We start from the raw sequence: 23,167 nt of genomic DNA on the forward strand, positions 1-23,167 counted from the left end.
TTGTTAGCTTTAGCATCTTATGACTAAACAGCAGAGATGTGGACTTGAGACTTGGTGACTTGGACTTGAGTCGACTTGAGTCACAGTTTTGATTACTTGCGACTTGACTTGACAAAAAAGTAAATGACTTGAGACTCGTCTTGGACTTGCAAGTTAATGACTTTAATGACTTGAGACTTTGAGGCATGATGACTCGGATGACTTGCATGTGTTCATAAGTTTGAATGTTAACTGTTAAATATAAAATGATAAAATTCCATGTTGTCAAGTTTCTGTCTAACTATCAAGTATGTACGCAGCGCAAACTGGGAGTGATGATTGTACGACTCAAAAAGCTCCCTGTATGTGATTGTCAAGATTGGATGGCTGGCTGTCAGTCGAACTCCTCGCTATGGCAACACGCAACATCAAAGCGCCAAAAGAGAAGCCTCATCAGTCGTACTCGTTACTACTCAAAATTGTCTCAGACCAGACCATCATCATGGCTGCGTCTGTGCCAAGATAACACAGATACAATTCATTGTCATACTTTTTGAACAGGTTATATAAGTTGGCCAATAATGTAGTTATTAGACGAGCTGCTAACACCTTGTCTTTTCTCTTTATAAAGACCGGATACTACAGGTGAGAGTGCTGGATCTTGGGTGGAAAAAAAGGGACTTGACTTGTCTTAACTGAGAACTTGACTTGACTTGACTTGCCCAAGAAAAAATGACTTGAGACTTGCTTGAGACTTGAGCAAAGGACTTGCAACTGACTTGGTCACAACGCTGCTAAACAGTTAGCCAACTACTAAAGGGGTAGACAGTTAAATTAGTAATGCTTATATATAACTGCTGTGACATTGTTAGTTAAACATTATAAATTACCAGCTGGAAAATCCAAAAGCAAAACATAAGAACTGCAGTTGTTAGCACAGCAAACAGTTGAAATAGCTAACTGCCAAAAAGAGTCAGTTTGGGGTAAAATGGGCTAAATATTATTAACTAACAGTTGAAATAGCTGAAAGTAAAAGATTTGTAAGTGCAGTTGTTAGCTATTAGCATAGTTGTGTAAACAGTTGAAAAAGCTAACTGCTAAAAATTAGGGATAAAAAAGGTTAAGAAAGTTAAAGCTAGCTAAATGTCCGCTAGCGGATAACCTGCTGAAATACTTTGCTAGCTTAAAGTTAGCAAGTGGATTTAAATGGTTAAGATAATTAGCTAAAAGCAGTGCAATGATGCTTATACTGTATGTTTGTTATAAAGAAAGTGCAACAATCTCCACTTAATAAAAGGGTTGAATAATAATTTTTCCGTTCCATGCAACAGATCATATTTTGAGCGGTGCAGATGAAGGCGTTCTTTGATCAGGCTGTGGACGTACATCAGACAAATAAAGATGAAGAAGCACTGATGTAAACAACTGCTTTGCACCATAATACAAATCAAACTGAAATATATATAACACACTTAACAAGTTCACACATTCAACCAGGGAACACAAACAAAATCTGTTTGTTTGGTATGAAAGATTCTCGACGCACAAGCTCCCTCAGATCATGTCTGTTATAAGGGGGAGGGTCATTTAGAGCTACACACTCTGATATGTGATGTTTTAGCACTAATTGGGTTATTCCTTCTGTTGATTTATCAAATATGTTTACGTCTAGATAAAAGCCTTTAGCCTGTTTAGTAACTCATGTATTTATTCTTCTGTTGACAGGTGGAATGGCTGAAAAATGAGGAGCCTCTCAGCTCTGAAGGTGTCATCGATACCAGAGGCGACCACAATCTCATCATCTCTGAAGCTCGCCTCTCTGATTCTGGAAACTACACCTGCGTTGCCAGCAACATCGTGGCCAAGAGACGCAGCGCAACAGCCACGGTTGTAGTCTATGGTAAGGTATCACATTCAAGAGATATTTTGTTAAAAGAAAAAAAAGGCATGACAGTAGATTCTTCATCTCTGGAGCACAGATGATCAAAACAATGTCAAACTGCCTTCTTGTCTGCATCAAAATATCAACTTTCAGCACAGACGCCGGCTGTCAAATTGGCCCCATAAGCAAATTCCCTAAAGTCATTAATATAAAAAGCTCTGCTCGACCGCAGCGTGTGGTCCTTTTTCACACAAGAGTCTAATGAGCAGGTAATGGGCAAGTGATCCCTCATGTGTGAAAACAAGGAGACACGGGCTCAATATTTACAAGAACTCAATTATTAATGGGGGAAAGGCAGTGACAAGGACTGTGACAACCCCCCCCGCTTTTATCTGCCAGCGCTAAACACCTTGTGTGGAGCGTTTTGTGTAGCTGTAGGCCAGCAGCCACTGTATCCACTATATTTTACAGCCCCTGCAGAGCGCTTTGCAGCAACAAAGGAGAATAAGCGAAATTATAATGTCATACTTGCACCACCTCCTTCTACTCCAGAGGAACACCTTGTTAATTGGAGAGATTCTGCGCTCGTTTTACTGACCTTTCATCCTGTTATTCCTTATTTTTTTCAGAGGGGACATTTAGCAGCTGTGGGAATCCATCTAATTCTTTCTGACACGCCGTTGTTGAGGCCCATCAATCATTACTTTCCTTAATGCTAATGAAGTCTCTGACAGGCTTACTGCTCCCGATTGTCTCCGACAGATGTAGCATAGTGCAGCGTAGTATTTCTTCCTGTGCTTTGACAGCAAATGAGCTTATTAGTCAATCATCTCAAATTATTTTAGGCAACAAATCAGAGGGCGAAATCTAAGTAGACGGAAGGGAAGACGCCATTGATCATCTTTGTAAAGGCACCTCATTCTTTCTTCTTCAGACGTTCTTTGTCACCTTCAAGAGAGCACCTTTGATGCTACTTTTCACGACAGCATACGTATCGTTAAGCTCAGAATCTAGGCCACCTTTTCATTCTTTGTACTTCATTCTCCTCCTTCTTCCTTTGACACACAGTGAATGGAGGCTGGTCGTCGTGGACGGACTGGTCTCCCTGCAACGTGCGCTGCGGTCGCGGTGTGCAGAAGCGTTCCCGCACATGCACAAACCCGGCGCCTCTCAACGGGGGAGCCTTCTGCGAGGGCATGTCGGTGCAGAAGAGCACCTGCAACACACTGTGTCCAGGTGAGTCCAAGGACATCCAGTCTCCATGCTGTTAGTGTTTGTGCACATGCTCAAAGCAACATTATGCAAATGTTTCACCTTAAACATCAAGTACTCGCAGGCAAAGAGGACATTGATTGAGGAAGCTAAGAAGAGATAGTGAGCTACCAAGAGGCTGGACAGGTGTAGGTCTTTTAATTGGCGAGAGAGTGTTCCTAAAAATTGCCTTAAAAGCATGCTGTGCTGTTTAAATGTCTGTGCAACTGTCCTCCAAACACACAGGGTCAAAGTGATAGTTCTGGTGCATTAAAAGGAACTCTGAGATTTGAGACTTTCATATTGTAAAACGGCCTCTTCTTGCATTAAAGGGACAGTGCCACATTTTGGGGGAACATGCTCATTTGCTTTCTTGCAGAGAATTAGATGATAAGATTAAAATCACTCTTATTCGCCTGTTAATTAAAAGATAAGAATGACTTTATTTATCCTGAGGGTAATTGTTGTGCAGCAGTTGCAGTGCAAAGACTGAAGAGTGCAAGTAGGAATATCTATAGGGTGCAAATTAAAAATAAGGTCAATATGTGTAAGAAGAGGTATATAGCTACTAATGTAGGCCTACGATAAGCACTGCTAAATGCTTATAGTTAAATCAGAATGTTCATGAATTTGTGCATGATATTGCAGATGCTGTAATGACTCATTATTGCACATTATGTCCCATAAAATATGAAGCCATAGCCAGCAGGTGGTTAGCTTAGCTCTGCACACAGAGCAGAACCAAGGACGGAAAGAAAATCTGCATTTCAGCAACTAAACTCTCAAATCTCTTCCTATATGTTGCACTCCGTCTTTGAAATCGGCCCGGATTTCTGTTACACGGCGGCCTTTTTTTTGTTTTGTGCATCACCATCCATCCATCCATTTTCGATATCGCTTATCGTGTTCAGGGTCGCGGAAAGGGTTGGAGCAAATCCCAGCTGTCAGTGAGCGAGAGGCGGGGTTACACCCTGGACTGATTGCCAATCAAATACAGGGCTGACAAACAGAGACGGACAACCTTTCACGCTCACACTCACACCTCCAGGCAATTTAGAGAGACCAGTTAACCCACGCATGCACGGAGAGAACATGCAAACTCCACACAGAAAGGCCCCCAATGTCCAAACCACAGTGGTTACATACATTAACTGCTCTACGCACAGAACTATCTTCCTTGTGAATATGATCTACAGTATTGTGTCTGTTTGTATGACATGTAGGGGATAAAACTCCATCTCATTGTGCAGTCCTGCACTGTGTCAGGACAATTATGAAAAACCTTGAAATTGTTTGTTTAATTGGTACAAGGAAAAGGTTACGCAGGCGATTACAGGCCGTGACTTTTTGACGTCTGTCTTCACAGTTACTGTGCCTGACCTCGAAATAGTTCTGCACACAGCACCAGATAAAACCACTAATTGGTGTTTTTACACTTCGCTGTTTGTACAGATTTAACAAACAAGGCGCAGGTTTTAATAAGTGAGCGCTGGAGGTGCTGGTACACAGAGACAGGCAGACATCCTCCTCGACTTGAAGTTTTAAAGCTAAGCTAAACTTAGCGAATTTAACTTGCAAAGGTTTGTCAAGAAAGCAAGTATTTCAAGACGGCAGTTTGGGAGCCGTTCAAAGTCAGCATGTCCTTGAATGCAAGCGGAGAGGTTCCTCGCTGCTCATAGATCTATTACCACATGAATGACAACAATTAGAGGCAACAAAGTGTCCTCTGTGACTGATTGCTCAAAGAGTTTAAAGTCTGTATTTTAATACCTGAATTTATCCGAGAACAAGGTACGCTTTGTGGTTAGCGTTAGCCGCACGTCTCCCCGGCTGACAGTGACAGTGGTTTGTATCTAGAATCGATGCAGCGGACCCGAAAAAACAGCAAATGAAGAGAAAATTAACAGGAAATGGAGATAGGGGGGAAAAATAAAGGGATAAAGAGAACCTGAGAGAGAGACACAAACCGCAGAAGCTTAGTTCGGAGAGTAATCGCAGAGCAAGCAGTTCCAGTTATCAAAACTTTGTGTAATCTGCTCTGCCCAAGTGTTTCTTCAAGACAAGCCCAAATGTATGATTTGAACCAGAGCACCAGTATAAAGGGAAACGCTCATCAGGTTTAAGAAGAAAAAAAGTTATCAGGCGCAGGCAGCGCACTCCTGCAAACATTATCTCCTCTTTGCCAACTGCCTCCTTCTGACGGATTCTTTCTCCCACATCGGAGTTTGAACATAAACAGGGCGCATTTGCGTTTAGATTAGCAGGAAGAAGGGGAACTTTGGGAGCGTTCGGAGGTGGAAAGGAGACTTGATCGAGTGTGGCATAAGTAGAGTCTCTTTGTGTACCGTGAAGTCGGCGAGACAGCGCAACGTTTTGGCACCCTGAGGAGAGAAATGTTTCTGTAAAGATAGAAGTGCAGCTTTTACCTTGAAAGTGTTTTCACGGGAAAGTCCCAGAGATCTATTAAATAAATCAACTTAGGCTTTATGTTTGAATGTTTTATAGGAAAAGTAGGTGTTTTTGTCACGTCAGGTAAAAATAAACGGCTCTCTTTTCTTCCTCTGTGTCTTCTTTCTCTGTTTTTCTGCTGCTTCTTTATTCTTTTTTTGCTTTGCTTGCTTGTGTCGCTGCTTTCATGTGCATGTTTTTAATCTTTTTGTATGTCTTATTGCTGCAGTGGACGGCGGCTGGGGAGAGTGGACAGACTGGTCCGCGTGCAGCTCGGACTGCGAGCATCAGCGCAGCAGAGAGTGCACGGCTCCAGAGCCCAAACATGGAGGGCGGCTGTGCGACGGCGTGGCGCTGGCGACGGAGAACTGCACCGGCGGCCTCTGCACACAGAGTGGGTCAACATCACCGTCTCTGTTCAACGAGAAAAAGATAGTCGAGCATCATTACTGTCAGTCCCGTTGTGTTCAGGCACTGTGTCATTATAGATTTACTGCTCATGTATTTGGCAGCGTGGGCTAGAACATGATCGTCATTATAATTATGCTCATTAGCAGCAGCCTCGTCCATCTTCATTATTCATCCGCTCCACTTCACATGCACAACACGCATCAAACAAACTTAAAGTGCTCAAAAAGTTAAAGCCACTGGAAACTCAAATCCACAACAGATTTATAACTATGTCATTTTGGGTCTAAAGAGAAACTACAAATTAGTTGAATTGGGTGTGGTTATGCTCGGGTCACACAATTAACTCTGCAAACCATTTGTAATAATAGCCACAGAGCAAGTTGGCTGCAAACATCCAGTGTTAGCGTCCACCGCATGTTTATTTTTCGGATGTGGGAGTTAAATTTGAGCCGTCAACGATCTGTTTTCGGCTGCAGATATTGAGCATTTGCAAAGTTAGTTTGGTTTCCTAACAATACGGCACAAGCTAATGCTACAGAGCATCGGTTAGCATTGCATTCAGAAGCTGTGTCCCAATCCAGGGGCTGCAGCCTTGGAAGGACACGGTCTACGGAGGATGAGTCACTCGTAGCCTGTGTAGACGCTAAAGCCGAACTGAAATGAGACTGTTTGGTCTGCAGAGAATTTCCTGTTTCCCTCCTTTAACCTTACATCACCAAACGCTGCTCCTGTCTCCTAGGAACAGGCAGCTAGCAGGCTAACTAGCTAGCATAACTAACGTCACGTAACTTAAGCTATTATTTTAAAGATAATTTGTTTCAAGGGCCCTCAACGTGCAACGCTAGCTATTCGATTGAATTGAAACCAAAAACTTTTACATTTAAGGTGTATTCGTCGGCCGTGACTGGGTTGCGTGACGGCATTTTTCTACCTTAGTTGGAAAAGGAGGCCCCGACGCATTTGTCGGCCTCATCTAAAGGAGCCTTTGACGCTCCGCTGTGACGCAGTCGGCCTTCAAATACAGCCTTCGAAGGACGCAGCCCCTGGATTAAGACACAGCTATAGTTTGAGAGCATCTCGGCTAACATTGCATGTGCATGCTAACGGCTAACTGCTCCCATATCATGATATGGATAGCAAAGCATTTTGTTTCTCCCCATTTAGTTGTGATGAACAACAATCAGGTGGCTGGGCTTCTACCTCCTGACTCAGACCACTGAAACATACCGTTGAGTTCTACACCATGCTAATGTCACATGCGCCGTTGTCGTAGGTAACCGATGTGATAAGCCACGCCCACACAGTCTTAAAAGAGGGTTTAAACAGAAAAAGGAGCTATTTCTAAACTAGGTTTTCCAATAGTTATGAAAGTTTATTTTCAGTCAGGTTTTTGTGGATGCTTACTGAGACTCTTGACTTCGATGTCATATATGCATTTTTAAATATTTCAAGCCAAATTTCTAGAGGCTTTAAGAGGAAGTCTAATATTCTGATGTGTCTGTCCTCGCAGATCGAAAGTTGCTCCATGATGCAAAGCCACAGGGTGAGTTTGTCCTCAGCTTCCATCTCTTACTATTACTTTAACATCTCACTGATTCTGATTGGAGAGAGACGTACAATCATCTCCTTTATGACCAGGCGATGCTCAGTATCGATTCTGGTGTTTTCAGCCTCACTGCTCTATTTTTTTTTAAGCGTCATCATCACTGCTATAAATTACTTCGACTTGTGCTGCTCGTTTCAGCTGTTGCTAGATTAGGCCTTCTGTTATTTATTCGGGAAGCAGCGTTAAGTCTGTGTTTGACGAGCGAGGAAAGTGCCAACACAATGTTTTCATTGAGGATCAGCAGCAGCAGCCTTTTGGCTAACCCTCATCCTTCTGACATATTTTATAAACAAGGGCTAATGACTGGGGACTACAGTAGGCAGCAACCGTCATGACAGGAAGTTATTCATTCGGAGACATTGTTATTTTAGGAAAGTTTTAGACAATTAGGAGTATTTTATTTAAGAAAATGTGGAAGAAACTTGAAGTGTTTAATGTTGTGTCATACTTTAAATTAGGACCCGTGGGAACTCAATATATAGCTCCATCTGTAAGAAAACAGCATATAGGCACAATTTGATCTTTTTCATTGAGGTCTCTGGAAGCCAATAATTGGTATTTTTAAAAGAACTAATAAAACAGACGCAGACACCAAACGTCGTTTGAAACGCACTGATTGACAAAGTCAGGAAAATAGCAATGATAGAATAAAATGACCCTCTTTTGTCTGCAGGTGCACCTGTCTGTACAAAGAAGGGTCGATTCAGCAGTGAGGGAGAGAAATGGAGTCTGTCTGATGGGTGATTCAGCCCAGCAAATCAGTCATTTTACCCTAAGAGAGCACATTTCCCCCCCTAAAATAGAAAACAATGCTTTTATTGTGAAGGCTGGGAAAGTAGCCGTTGTATAACAGGGATAACTCACAGTGACAGGTGTGGTTATGAAAACTAACACACTCTGCATGAGTCATTGTGAAGTCTCCCTTACTTAGAATAGAGGCGAGGGTTATTTCAGATACAAATGTTCAGTCGGACTTAATGCATACAACATTTATGAATAATATGCGGAAATGCAGAACAATTTTCAGCTCATTGCGAGCGCGTATTAAGCAGATAAAAAAAGGACTACATTCCTCTAAAAGCATTAAGTTTCCAGGCTGTCGGGGGTTTTATTTGTCATAACGTCGACATTGTGTAACTGTAGCTGAAATGCTTAGGCAGCAGTCTGTGATGTTATTTCCACTAATAGCATTATTATACATCAGGTGTAGCGTTTCAAGCCTTGCAGCCAGTGTTTTACCACTCCTTATCCATTGCTTTATACATTATTGCCGCCTTGGGTAAAAGACCATTTATGTGTTGATTACTGCTGCATAGTTTGCGCAGTGAAAAACAAATGTGATACCTTCTGAGCCACGGGCAAACGTTCTCCTTACTCGTCCTTTAACACAGTTATGTATTTTTTGTTTGTCACAAACGGGGGGGAAAAAGAATGCAGACCGCCTGCCAAAACTTCCCGAGCCCTCAATTAACCTGCTACTGTAGCTGTTAATGCCGCTTTGCATATTTTGTCAATTTCTCCTCATTTGAGCTTCAGGCTACTTAGAGGATTTCTCCACATGTCCTGTTTCAGAGCAGATCTCATTATCTTTGAAGAACGAGCTTTATTTCCCGCTCGTTCGCTTTCTTTTCTGCAGTTGGACGCTGCAGCAGAACTGGCGGGACCAGATACAGCGTAATCATTGTCGATGAGCTAATTTAATGAATTGGTTTTGTCATATTATCCCAGTGGAAGGCAGAGTGCCTCCAACAGCCGAGCGCAGCAGTGTTTGAAATGACAGTCAGGTGCTGCGTTGATTATAATCGCCTTCCTTCTGAGGTTCCTCATTAGTCGCTTTAACACTCCAGGATGGAGCAATGACGCTGTGCATCAGGAGGAGGAACAGAAAACACAAAAGGTGCTAAAGTAGTTTTAAAACCGGGATCGACTCCCCTCCTATAACAGCCTCCTTAACTCGGCTGATGTTCCTCCGCCACAGTTTCTCAGGTTATTCTGGGAGAAAATGTCTCCTGGCTTCCTAATTAAACGCGTTCGACTTAGAAAGCAAAGAAGTCGCTCACACTGCGCCTCTCTGTCTTCCTCTCTCTCACTCTCTCAGGTGTGGAGAGCAGCAGCGATGTGGCCTTGTACTCAGGCCTGGCTGCGGGGGTAGTGACCGTGGTGCTTCTGATCGTGGCTGTCACTCTTTACCGACGGAGCCAGAGCGAGTACGGCGTGGATGTCATCGACTCGTCCGCACTCACCGGGGGCTTCCAGTCCTTCAGCTTCAAGACCTCACGCCAAGGTGAGACAGCCGATGTGTGTCTTTAGATTTACTCTCAAAATGCAACATCCCAGTGTGAACGAATTCCCCCCACGTACTTCAGAGTAAGTGGAGAAAGATGGAGGTTATTAATGTTACCTGATGATATACGTAGAGGTTGAAATAAAAGGAAACAGTTGTAGCTGTGGTTTATTTCTGTCTACATTTTTATTAAATTAACAAATTAAGAGGGTATCTTACTGGTGTCACAGTCAGCATACCCCATAAATTAACAGGCAAAGTTTAACACACTTACAGTGTCACTCCTGCTGCTATGTGATGGCTAAAGGTACGTAATCCAGTAAAACAGGAAAGCCTCAGACAGTGTGATAAAGTAGCAGTTGTGGTTTTGTGATTTTAAGATCAGAACAGAATCAGAATCTGGGTTTTTGGCTGACCGAGTAAGTGAGTGAGTGAGTGACGGTACTTTCACAGCCGTAGAGAGAGAGAGTTGCAACATCGCAATGGCAGATCACGGAGCATATTGGACCTCCACTGACGCAACTCTCTCTCTATATCGCTCTGGACATTTTGTTCGGGGAGTAGGCGGGGCTGCTCATCCGCTGCTCGTCCGCTGTCGTCACCTATGACCTGCTTATAACACATTGCCCACAAAAGCGCACATTGACCTAATGCAGACCTAGACTAGTTAAAGTAGAATTACACGTATAAGGAATTTGACTTGGTGTTACTGTAACTTAAAATATAATTAAAAATAGGAAACAAAGTAAACAGCTGCACTACTGAAAGCTGGAAAAATATAAATTATCATAAATGTTAAACAGTATTGAATAAAATATGTACAATGTTTCTATTTGGTATGAAAGAGCTGTATGTTTTATACAGGAACGTCTCCACTTTATTCATTCCTTAAATGCTTCATAGAACAGCAAAAAAAGAACACAAAAAATTAATTGAATTTCAAAATAAAACAATAAAATGTTAATTTTATTTTATTTTATTTTATTTAGCCTTTATTTAAACAGGTAATCTCATTGAGATATGAGGTCTCATTCTCAAGAGAGACCTGCTTGGACAGCAGCAACACACAGAGATACAGACAGACAGTAATCATTACTCAGCAATAATCAATAATCAATACAAGGATACAGAGATACAAGCAATACTAAAATCATTAGAGTAATGACCACTAAAAGCTGATAACAATTACTAAACACAAGAGATAACTGTTATTTATTATGCAATATTACTTATCCACAACCGTATCAACATGATACACACCGTGTGTGTGTTTTTGACTTTGTGCAATTTTTTTGTAACCATCCACAATAAGTGACAGGTGTATATATTTATTATTAATATTATTATTATATTTTATTATTGTCTTTTTGTCCTATTACTTGTTTTACCCTGTCCTTTACTTTGAGCTGTTGTAACAAGTAAATGTCCCCCAATCAGTAAAAAAAAAATGAGTTTGTTTTTTTTCTTCATGTTTTGATATGGGAATAATTAGTTGATAATATTCAACCGCTTCAAAACTGTGTGGACAATTGTTGTTATGCTACTGTATGTTTATATATGATCGAAAACTTATGAAATAGTTTAAAAAACAAATAATTAAAATGTAGAAACTAATGCAATAAATGATGATGCACCTTAAGTAAAACAACAAGACTACGTAAGACACTCTTATTTTGAAAAGTCAAAACCTCACTGTTTAAGAGACTGAAAACGGGGGATAAAAGCTGAATCCCCGTGCATTTTAGTGAAGATATTACACTTCAATTAATCAACAAATCAATCAATTAAACAACTTGATTAATCCCACTAGGGGCGATTGGTGTGGAGCAGCTCGTACATAAAAACAACATGAAGACACGGCGACATGCAGACAACAATACATCGTACAGAAGAGCTAAAATATGGAATAAGATCTGAAGTTAATACTGATGATTAAGTTGACTAAAGGATCAGTCTGTCAAGAATTATACAACCTATGGAGCATTAAATGATCTACAGAGGGGATGAATGACTTTGAATACAAGCAGGTGGAATTTAAACTTTTCTCTCTATATAAGGAAACAAAGAGGTGAAAGTCAACATACATGAAAAGAGGTTTGATGGTGTTTTGAAGCACCTCTTCACCACCAGTAAGAGGTATAAAAACAAAGGTCTTTGCACTTGACTTTGCGATAAGAGGCTGTTAAGGTGCAGTTAAAACAAGTACTAAAATAGCTCTGCACCACCTCATTTGCATAAATACAACCTTTACAACCACCTTGGCTCAAGTGGTGATTCTTAGAATGACCTACAGCATTTAAATAACAGCATTTAGTGTCTTTGCAGAAATTATTTATTTATTCTCTGTATTCTCTCTGTTATTTGTGCAGCAATCTGGTATTCTTTGTCAAATAAATGTAGATTTAATTGTTTTTAGTTTTAGAAAAATGGCACAAAGAAATGTGGTTTTATGACTGTCATTAGAATCACAGTCGTCTAATCAGTCTGATGATTCAAGAGAGCCAGAAACTCCGCAGAAAATCAAATTAAAGTCGACAGTTTTGCGAAAGAAAATCAAATTAAGTCGGCAGTTTTGCAAAACATCGAGATGACATTATGATATAAATGAAGTGTCATGTTTCTCTAAACAAAAGAACTGCGCGCGAGCAAGAAGGGTCTAATTTCTCAGCTTGTCTGCATAAGTGAATAAAAATACACGCGCGTGCACGCACACACTCGGAGGCTGCTGAAAGGCGTGCATCTGACTCATTTGCACTTATCATTCATTCAGAAACTGTCAGTATGCTGAGGTAATAATGTCATTATCTGTCATTTCAACATCAGAGCATGCAAACAAGCAATCCAGCTTTGTATATATATGTATATATGTACATATATATGAATAATTCATACATTTCTTTGTGTTGTGATATAAGTACATCAATTATTAAAACGCTTCAGGGGCTTGTATTTATTTTTTTTCACTTCAGCCCTCTGGAGATTCCTTCTGTTTGCTTTAGTGCTCTAAATGTCCAATAACATGCCGTACAAAGCTTAATCTATAAACACACTCTGCATTTATTGCTTTATTGCAAACATCAGTGTCCACCGAGCAATAAACGCTCACGACAACTCATGGTAACAAGCACTTTTTGTGTTTTAAAGTCATTTACAAGTGAAGTCTTATTTATGATTCCTCAGACCTTCTTAAGTACCATAACTTAAGAAAATGTTGGCTGTTTTGGTATTTTCTTACACAACAAAACTTTCATTAATTATTCATGATTGCAAAATTGAAAATATAATTTATAAGTGTTTTATTTCTTTCTTTCACCGGACTCCCACATGGAGCATTTGTGGTCCCGAGTCTCCGCGCACAGAAACATCAGAGCTCAGAAGCGTGCTGAGTTTTTTTCTTTTTTTTACCCCACAGATTGAGGCATATTTTTACAAGGCTGGCATTATGGGTCGCCGCAGCAGCAGCTCTCAGCAGGGTATAATAAAGTTCATTTTGATAACACAGCAGGAGGCTGGGAGGGCTTTAATCTTGGTCCCTGTTCCCTTTGATAGGGGGGGGTAAAACAGCCAAACCGCCATAAAACCCAACATGTCCTCCCTTCACTGTATATTGCAGCCTGCTGCACACAGCTACACAGTAATCACTTCATTTTGGTCCCTGTTTTGCATTTACGTGATATCTTTCCACGTTGTTTACGTGTCTTCTGTTGTAATTTGTTCCTCATAACAATCACGTTTTTCTTATCTATAATAACTTTCTTTGGTGTGTTTCATGATTAGATTCCTTAGGGTTGTTTAGGGTTCATTCATCCATCATTCATACCTACACAAATTATATTTCATGCATATCTACTCCAATATATTATTATACTGTAGTATATATTCAAACTTTGGTACATATATTTCTACATATTTATCACCTGTGCAATTATATCTGTGTAACTACTTTTTTCCTGTGCAGTGTTTACCCTGCAGTATTTCACTTTACTTATCATATCAACATGCGACACAGCATGTGTGTTTTAACAACCGTGTGGATTTTTTTCTGTGCAAATACTTCTATCTATCCATATTGTCTCTTATCTTATCGTATCTTAAAGTATATTATCGTATCATATCGTATTTTATCTTAATGTATATTATGGTATCTTCTTAATGTATCGTACCTCACCTTACCGTACCATAACGTATCATACCGTACCGCACCATAACGTATCGTATCGTTCTGTATTGTACCGTACCGTACTGCACCATAATGTATCCAATTGTACTGTACCGCACCATAACATATTGTATTGCACCATATCGTACAACACCGTAACGTATCGTATTGCACCGTGCCATATCGCACCGTAACGTATCGTATCGCACCGTACCGTACACCACCGCAACGTATGGTATCGCACCGTGCCGTATCGCACCATAACGTATCGTATTGCACCATACCGTATCGCACTGTAACATATCGCATCGCTCCGAATCATACCCTACAGCACCGTACCGCACTGTAACATATCCAATTGTACTGTACAGCACTGTAACGTATCGTTTTGTACCGTACTGCACTGTAACATATTGTATTGTACTGTACTGTTCCGCACCGCACCGTAACATAACATAATGTAATTGACGTGTCATACCGTACCTTATTGTATGAGTCTGCTTTTTGAATTCGAGTACAACATACTGTATAAAAGGCTATAAAGGATGAGACAGATTCAGTGCACCACTTGCTGCAGCTACAGTAACATCATCTGCTCGCCTGAAAATGTAAAGAAAATGTTAAATATTCACACAATAAACCCTGTGAATAAATCTATACCATGACACAATGACACAGTTTCATGTTATTGTCAAGGCATTTTCTTCTAAAGCGCCATGACATCAAATTAAAGCATGTTACTGCTCCCCGGCCCTTGTTATTTCCCATTCGTCACTTTTAATTGAGCCATTGGTATGCAAAGTGGAGTGAAAGTGGATAAAAACTAATTGTCATGACAGACCCGTTTGGTTTTTATCAGTGTTGATGGTGGCATTTCAGTTCAAAGTGTCGCTCTACAGAAATGTAATTGTTGCTTAAAGATGTCTAATTGTTGACAGTAATTTGTTTGATCTGTTTGTGTGTTTTCCAGCAAACCCGCTGCTTATTAATTCATCCATGCAACCTGATCTGACAGTGTCACGCACCTACACCAGCCCCATGTGTTTCCAGGACTCCATCGACAAGGAGCTGATGGCCGAACGCTCGCTCCTTGACCCGCTGCCTGATCTCAAGGTCAAAGGTCAGAAAATAGTTTTTGCAGGGCCACAGCTGTGAAAGTCAACTTCTTTTTGAAAGGCAAAGAATTACAGAGTAGCACACAGTTGTGTCGTTGCACTCAAAGGGATAATCCATCTTGCTCTGAAGCTCCTTTTCCCATGAGGCAATCTATAAGAAAGCTGTCATACAAAGAAAAAATGGTCATCACCTTGAAGGGCATCACGAGTTGACCGTTCAATAAGCCACATCGCCTTTAGTCACTCTTGCTACACCTGTCAAGCTTTCCGCTCTTGCACAGAATACATGTAGTTTACAGTGACATCACCGGCAGATTTATTACTCTAACTTCATGGTTATATTTGAAACAGTGGCTCATTGATTTCAGGTGAAGGTAGTTTCTAGCAATCAAATATCAATATTTATGGATTAAAAAACAACTGTTGCTGGCAGATTTTATCAGCTGAAGCTAAGTAGCTAATTTACCTGACGTTAGCTTCATGTGCTGGTTGAAAACAATGTCTCTGCCTTACTTTTTAAAGTCCAGGTGAGTCATTTTACACTGAGAACTAAATACTGTATATGCTACATACATAATATTATGTCGAGAAAGTGAGGCTAAAGAGGAATCTCTAACGGAAATAGTTAGCATTCCTAGCTGGTGATGATCCATGTAGAAGAAATGTAAATGAAGATAGCATTCTTCTTGTATTGAAGTGTAGTTAGCCCATATTTAAAATATTTTTAAAAAATCATAAAATATCAAACTTCTAGCTATGTTTTTTTTCACTCAGGAGACAAAACTTTAGGAGAAGGATACATAAACTAATGTGTTGTCAAAACATAACTCCACCTGTCATTTAGGAGTTTTTACTGCTATTTTCTACATATTTTAAGCCCACAAACTTGCTTAGAGATCCTCCTCTGCCTTAGAAGTTACTTCCAGTTACAACTCTAGCTAGCTAGTAACAGTAGCATGGCATGCTAACGTTTTTCAGGTTATGTTTTAGCAAATAAACAAATTATTTTATTCATTCCTAACACTAAAACAATCCTCTGAACTCCTTAATGTCTTTAAATGTTGTGTATTACTCCAACTACAACACCTGCAAATCACCTTACCTTGCTGAGTAAAGTGACAGAGTTGCTAGCCGTTTAAAGTTTGCGTTGCTAAGATATGACTTGAAATCCGCTGTTAAGTAGAGGTGTTAGTGAACTGTTAATTGGACACTTATTTTAACTCTTATAGAAATATTCATCTTTTGATATCTTTTTCACAGCTTTTTTTACACGTGTGTCTGCTTTGCTTTTAGCGCTCAGAAACCGAGTATACAGAGATGCCACATCCCTGTCTCCCCTCTTGCCCTTGTTTAAGGTCTGACTTTGTTTGACTGCAGCAGTGTTTTTCTCCTTGTTTCTCTAGGAGTGTCAGAGAGGGCAGAGTATCATGTCATGTCCCACCCTCAGACATTTCCGAGGGGCCTGGCTCCAGACTACAAAGGGGTCGCGGTTGGGACGACGCTGGGCCGAAGAGGCAAAAACCTCTTCACTCCGCAAGTCTCCTTGACTCACAGCAGAGCTCTTCACAAAGCGACCGCTGTGTTTGGTCATGCTGGTGGGAGGCTGGTGGTGCCGAACACAGGTGAGCCCACGGCGGGGAAATTTCATTCGATATGTTCCTCTGTGTGTAAACTGAAATCCCTTCAACATAAAAGTAAAAAATCACAGCAAGTCTGCCGTACAATACCTGATACAAGGCATCTGGTGATGCATTTTGAAGCCGCTTTTATCTAAGAAAGGCTGAGCCCCCCGAGCCCGCACACCCGTACACCAATCAATAAAGCGATTAATTCCAACGGCAAAAATTAACACCAATCAGCCTATAGTTCGCAGATTTGTGGCCAGCAAAGTAGCTATTATATTTGAATGAGGACCAAATATATATATATTTTTTAATAGTTGAACAGACTTTTGATTACGTCATTACATCCTTGACAGCCTTGACATCTTGCAGCTGAAAACTGGCTGTGGGAGATTGTTGAGATTGCATATTAATCTATAAATTGATCTAAAATTAAAATTGTACTAGCTAGAGCACAACTATTACAATTTGAAATATTATTTCAACTATTGAAAACATACGTTAACTTTAGGTCATACAGATTTTAAGGTTATAAAAACATTTGAAGATACTCCAAGAGACTAAAAGTAGACTTGTTTCAACACCAGTGTCAGTATCGGCCTCCGATACAACCTATATTGCTTAGAAGATTTATCTTTTTGCACTGCTATCGGAGGGGAACTCTGTATCGGCATATACTTTAATCTAGTTATCGAGACGGTTTGGTAGGGAAAAAGGTCGGAATTATCGGTTAATCTTAATCTCATAAAAGTAATAATCTCTAAGATTTTCATGTGAATAAATGTCTGTTAAGTCTCTATCTATCTCTGAATGAGGTAACACAATGGTGATTGAGCCTATGGCCCACTGATGAAAGCCTTTGCATCTGCAGTATTACAGACTGGGTGTCTGTGGCGACATTGGCTGAAAAAATCACAAGCAGCGCCCAGTTAGTGACGCGTTTTCCATCAGCCAGCAGTGGTTGGTCTGCCAGAGAGGGTAGGCGGAGCTAAGCGGCTGCTTTTCCGCTCTCTGCAAGTGTTGCGAGTAAACAGTAATCTACTATGGCTGAACAAACAAAGAAAAGATGGATGACTACAGATACAACTTCAAAAAGAAGTGAAAATCCAAAGAAAAAGAAACAAACTCGACGCTCAGATGAAGCAAACAGTCTGAAAAGGAAAGCGACCGTCAGCCAGGAAAATCAAGAGTTACAACCGGAGCCAACCGTGGACGTCACACATGCAGCACTGTCTGGATATCTGGGAAGTGTGCCCCCCACAATTACCGTTTGTCGCCACAGGTGCCGCCAAAGAGAACGAAACTCAGATCCTCGAGATTACTTATTTCTATTCCAGATTAAATTATTAAAACCACTTTGCACTTTTAAATCTTAAACTCATAAAAACAAAGAATTCAAACACCTTATGGAGTGTTTAAAAATGGCTTCTGTTTCTACCTTAGGAAGGACGGTTTTCTGTTAACTTTGAGAAATCTGATTAGAAAGGGACATGTCATATTATTTTGATTTATGTCACAATCTCAATGCAGTCATCCACTATTGTGTTCTCATAACTTACATAGCCTTCTAGCTTACTTTGTACTATTTCTTAGGAAATGAATCATGTCAAAATACTCCATCAAAAGACATCAATTAAGCAAAAATACCAATATAGGCCCTGGCAGACCGTTTCTATTGCAGTTGTACGGGTTGAGTACGGCAGTATATTGCTTATTGTTCTATGATTATAGTCTACATGTCAGTGGAACAGCAATCAACTTTATTGCTGCCACTGTCACTTAGTCGCTTTGTGATTTTTATTCTCATCTTAATGTATAATTATGAGTGTTATTATGGACTGTATGTTGTGTATGTTGTGTGTGATGGAGTATATGCCAGTGCCAAAGATGAATTTCCATTTTATGTTAATTTATTGGACAATTAAGTCATGTGGATGTGTAGTTTGACAGCAGTGGCATTATTAACCGAATACTACATCCAGACAATCAACATTTCTCAGCGTCCCTGTCCGTGTTCAGGCATCATTTTTAGTGTTTCCCTGCCGTAAATTAATTTGAAAAGCATTCCAGGTTTAACGTTTTTAAATTTATACCATCCACCACGAGGAAACTGTTAACACATTTATGTAATGCAAACCTGCGATGCTCCGTCTACTCCACCATTCAGGCAGCTCTTTCTCCTGGCCTACATTCATCATCCTGTCCCTGGAGGGCCTTTATCTACTGCAGTGTAGATTGGCAGTAATTGTTTATCATACAGTACAATATTGTGTGTGTGTGTGTGTGCGCGTGTTTCTGTCCAAGAAAGCGACAGTCTGCGAGTGTGTTGGTGACAGAGAGACTGCTGGCAGCATTGATTCACAAGGCCTTTGGGACTTGCCTCCGTCACCTTTTTCTGGGGCCGTCACCTCTCCGGCTGTCACCTCCAGTAAAGAGACCTGACAGCCCAGCAGGTGTGTGTGTGCGTGCATTGATCGGCTCTTGCATGCCTTCTTCTCTGCAGGTATCAGTCTGCTGGTGCCGCACGGGGGGATCGCAGAAGACACTACCTGGGAAATGTACATGATCATCAACCAGGAGGACAGCAGGTGAGGGACTCTCACTGAGGCGAGGCAGTCTGCTTCTTGGTCTGCTCGCTTTTAATCTTTCAACCCGTCGCGCAGCATCCCTCTCTTTTCTGCCACGCCGTCGTCTCCTCCTCTCTTTGCCAAACATGCACCGCTAACACACACTGATCTCACACACTGATCCTCTCATGCAGCAGTCACATGTTCTCTACACTTACACACAACCAGATGCAGGCATATTCGCACCCAGCACGGGGTCCTTGCTCATCTCGCGGACACAACAGGGGGGGACATGATGTGTCACAAACACATTGGCAGCTGCAGACAGATTGCATTACCGCCTTAAGCAACTGTCTCGGCAGAGAAAGATACTCTCCATGACTCGGGTCGCCTGTTTTGTGTTTGCAGACATAACCGTGACAAGATCTCTTTCCGCTTTGACCGGATAGAGTGGAGAGGACTGTGAACTTTGCGAAGTCATGCTAGGTGGTATTGATTTGTTTTTTGGATCATTTGAACGTGATATGCTGCAAACTTTCATTTCCAGCAGGAGTGTATTCCTGCAACCTCTCTGTTGAGATTTTTCACAAAGCTATTACTTAGGGAGAAAATGGCATGATAGATAAGAAGCGTTCGAAAAGGAGTTTAATACCTTTGCCTCAAAAGGTACTTGACAAGCGCAAGCCAGTTTTTGGACATGTGCTTGATTTCTAGCAGACAGTATCAACGTGTCAGCGGGTCTGTGTGACACCCTGCTAGCGAGATATCACCTTAACAACACCGCTAACCGCCTGTGCTTCAAAATGGAATTCGATTTCTACATCTGAGGGAGAATCATAAGTGCCTCTTAGAGCCGCCTGAAATTAAACTGTGCAGCTTGGCTGTTAAAGCCTCTGGAAATGAGTCTTTAAATGGTAAAAGCATGCATGTTATCAAAGCTGAGTCTCATTTAGCATCCATGAAAGTCTGAGTGAAAATAAACGTACATTGAACTTTGTTAAGGCTTAAACAAGAAGCCCTGCTAACTGATAATTTATTTGGATAATTACTTACTGAATGATGAATTAAAAATGCTTTGGCATCCTTATCCTTAGTATACAACGATGCTACTATTTGTTCCAAAGCTATGCTAAATGCTAGCTTTGTTGCGTTAGCTAGTACCGTATTCCTTCTTAGCTAGGTCTGTATTCTTATGGAGCTAAATTACCGCACTCCAAACCATCTGCCGTTAAAAGTCAGCCACAGCCTTTAGTAGCTCCTACGCTACCGCACTACGCTAACGCTGGGTTTATTCTTATAACTGGCTTGTGCTTGATTTTTGTTATAAATAACAAAGCTCGATCAAACCCATTATGAGAAGGCTTTTAGAGCTTAAATAACAGTATTTCAAATTTGGATGGAAACACAATTTTAATGCTTTTAGAGGGTTATTATTGTGTTCATACGACCCATAATTATATAGTTGGAAGGCTGTTGTGGATTTGGGTTTCAAGTGGCTTTAACCAGAGCAAACAATGGTCTAGTATTAGCTGCTCTGCACTGGCTTTCTGTAACTTTTAAACTGATTATAAAGGGGGGGTATTATGCTGTTTCACATTTTAAGACAAATATATAATTTTACAATGTTGGATGTCCGGACTAAACGTGGGTGAAGTTTCAGGTCTGTAGGTAAAGGTATGTTGCTGCTGTGAACAAAAGTTTTCACAGTTTTTTCTGCACGTACACTTTGTGACATCACAACCTCAGCAGGCCTCAGAGAGCTGACCAATCGGAAGAAAGTGGGCTTGTAGGGTAGGGGTTTCTTAAAGGGACAGACCTGACTTTGCCATTTCAGACAGAGGCTGTATGAGGGCCTGCACAGAGCACCAGTGTGAGAACAAGACTAGGTCACAACCTAGTATGTGGCTGACCGCATCAGGTCAATGTGCGCTTCTGTGGGCAATGTGTGACAAGGACTGTCCTTATGAAGCCGATGACAACGTGTTTGAAAGCAGGTGCGCGCTTCGGACGTAGGTAAGGATGGAGGATGAGCAGCGGAGGAGCAGCCCCGCTTACTCCCCGAACAAAGTATCCAGATGCTCCATGATCTGCCATTGCGATGTCTCAACTCTCTCTCTCTACGGCTCTGAAAGTACCATCACTCACTCACTCAGTCAGTCACATACAGACCTGTGTGTAAGGCTGACCCCAGCAGTCAGCCAAAAATGCTGTAACTGTAAATTATGCTAAGCTACTCCACAGGTATCACAGAGTGAAATGTGAAGCTTGAAATTACCCCCCCCCCCTTTAAAGGGCTTTAAACACAAAGCCCTTAATGTGCTAGGACCAAGCTACATTGCTAACTCTCTTGTTAGCTGTAAGCCTCCAAGAACTCCGCAATCATCTGCTGCTGGTTTATTTGCGGTTCCTAGTAACATCCGAAAGAATGTTTGGGATTAAGCCTTGGTCAATTACACCCCAAAGCTACCGAACAAGCTCTTTTAGATATCAAGGAAGTCAGGTCAATCAATACTTTTAAAAATGAGCTAAAAATGTATCTTCTATTTAGCCTTTAGCTAGCTCTGACTTCAGTCTTTTTTAAACCCTTTGCACTAATGCACCACTTTTTAAATGTTGTATTTTAGTTTATGCAACATATGTACTCAACTTTAATACATCCTTGATTTAATGTTCATTCTGCCTGCTATCATGGGCATTTATTTACCTAATTGTAAAGCTGCATTTCTTGAACAAAAGATGCTATCCAAAATTTCAGTTATCAATATTAAGTGTCATTTCACCTCACCTCACCCAACCATTAAGTGCCTGTAGGGTCATTTGGGTAAAGATACAGATCAAAGGTCACTTATAGGTTGTGGTGCAGAGCTCAGTTAGTGGACAGAGTAATACACTCCCTTGCCTAAAGCCTCTCCAATCCAGCCAAGCCGCTGCCCTCCAGGCTCCTGCTTTGCTCTGATAAGCCCGATGCTGTTTACTTCTCTGGCTGTCGTTTAAGAAGCTGCAGGAGCCGTGCACCACTGAGCTGTCACTCAAAGCCTATCTTCTGACAGCCGCAGAGTCCGCAGGAGAAATTGGATCCTTTTCTTCCCATTCAAAACCCCGGCCATCTACATAAGACGACGCTGTCCTCTGCAGAGAATGGGAATCGATCAGCCCGGGTTCGGTTTCAGGTGTTCACAGGAGGTTTCCTTCATCCTGTGGGCTTTACGAGGTTGTTTTGTGGAGGATCTTCTCCAGCTCGGCGGGGGATGGTGGAAAGTCCAAGGACAGAATCACAGCATGTGAAGAAGTACGCCTGATATGACGCGACTCACAAGCTTGAGTGAATGAGTCGAGCCATATCATCCTGGTAGATTAAGCAGACTTTGCAGGGAGGCACTTATAACTCTGAAGTGTCAGTGTCAGTCATACCTGCCTCCCAATAGGCTCAATTCTGGTTGGTTCTTATTTCGTGTGTCATTATTTGCACTTCAGTATAAGCTGAGTTGACCAAGCATAAGGCTCTAAAATATAGATATCCTCCTTAAATTTACTCTTAAACCTGCCTTTACTACATCTCAGGGCTTCTACAAAAACACTGTACACCCAGCACTGACTTATTATCACCTTCACAGTTGTTGTGGCTAACGTGTAAACAAACAACAGCCTATTTGCACACCCAGCAGGCACAGAGCATCATTATATTTTTTTGGGGAGTTGCATCTCTGGACACCAAAAAACAAACAAAAAAAGACATCTCTGTGTTTGTTTCTGTTCTCTCTCTCACCTTCAGTAGCTTTTAAATGTGAAAAGTTTTTGTTGCTCCAAATCATAGACGGTGTATAAGACGGGTTGAAGCCTCTT

General features: G+C 41.2%; 1 protein-coding gene across 2 annotated transcripts in view; it reads left to right on the forward strand.

Annotated features, from left to right (window-relative positions):
- Positions 1-23,167, forward strand: part of unc5da (unc-5 netrin receptor Da) — a 260,842-nt gene that overhangs the window by 208,800 nt on the left and 28,875 nt on the right. Inside the window, exons 5-13 of one of the 2 annotated variants that reach the window (XM_069673462.1) lie at positions 1,705-1,879; positions 2,930-3,097; positions 5,790-5,954; positions 7,482-7,514; positions 9,676-9,861; positions 14,991-15,140; positions 15,833-15,836; positions 16,513-16,757; positions 19,261-19,345. In XM_069673462.1, the coding sequence (XP_069529563.1) occupies positions 1,705-1,879; positions 2,930-3,097; positions 5,790-5,954; positions 7,482-7,514; positions 9,676-9,861; positions 14,991-15,140; positions 15,833-15,836; positions 16,513-16,757; positions 19,261-19,345 (1,211 nt within the window). The remainder of the gene's footprint in view (positions 1-1,704; positions 1,880-2,929; positions 3,098-5,789; positions 5,955-7,481; positions 7,515-9,675; positions 9,862-14,990; positions 15,141-15,832; positions 15,837-16,512; positions 16,758-19,260; positions 19,346-23,167) is intronic. The other variant, XM_069673461.1, reaches the window with a different exon arrangement.

Source organism: Semicossyphus pulcher, unplaced genomic scaffold, assembly GCF_022749685.1.
Source record: "Semicossyphus pulcher isolate SPU_LCO1_2020_fin unplaced genomic scaffold, fSemPul1.0.p SCAF_22, whole genome shotgun sequence".
Classification (NCBI taxonomy): domain Eukaryota; kingdom Metazoa; phylum Chordata; class Actinopteri; order Labriformes; family Labridae; genus Semicossyphus; species Semicossyphus pulcher.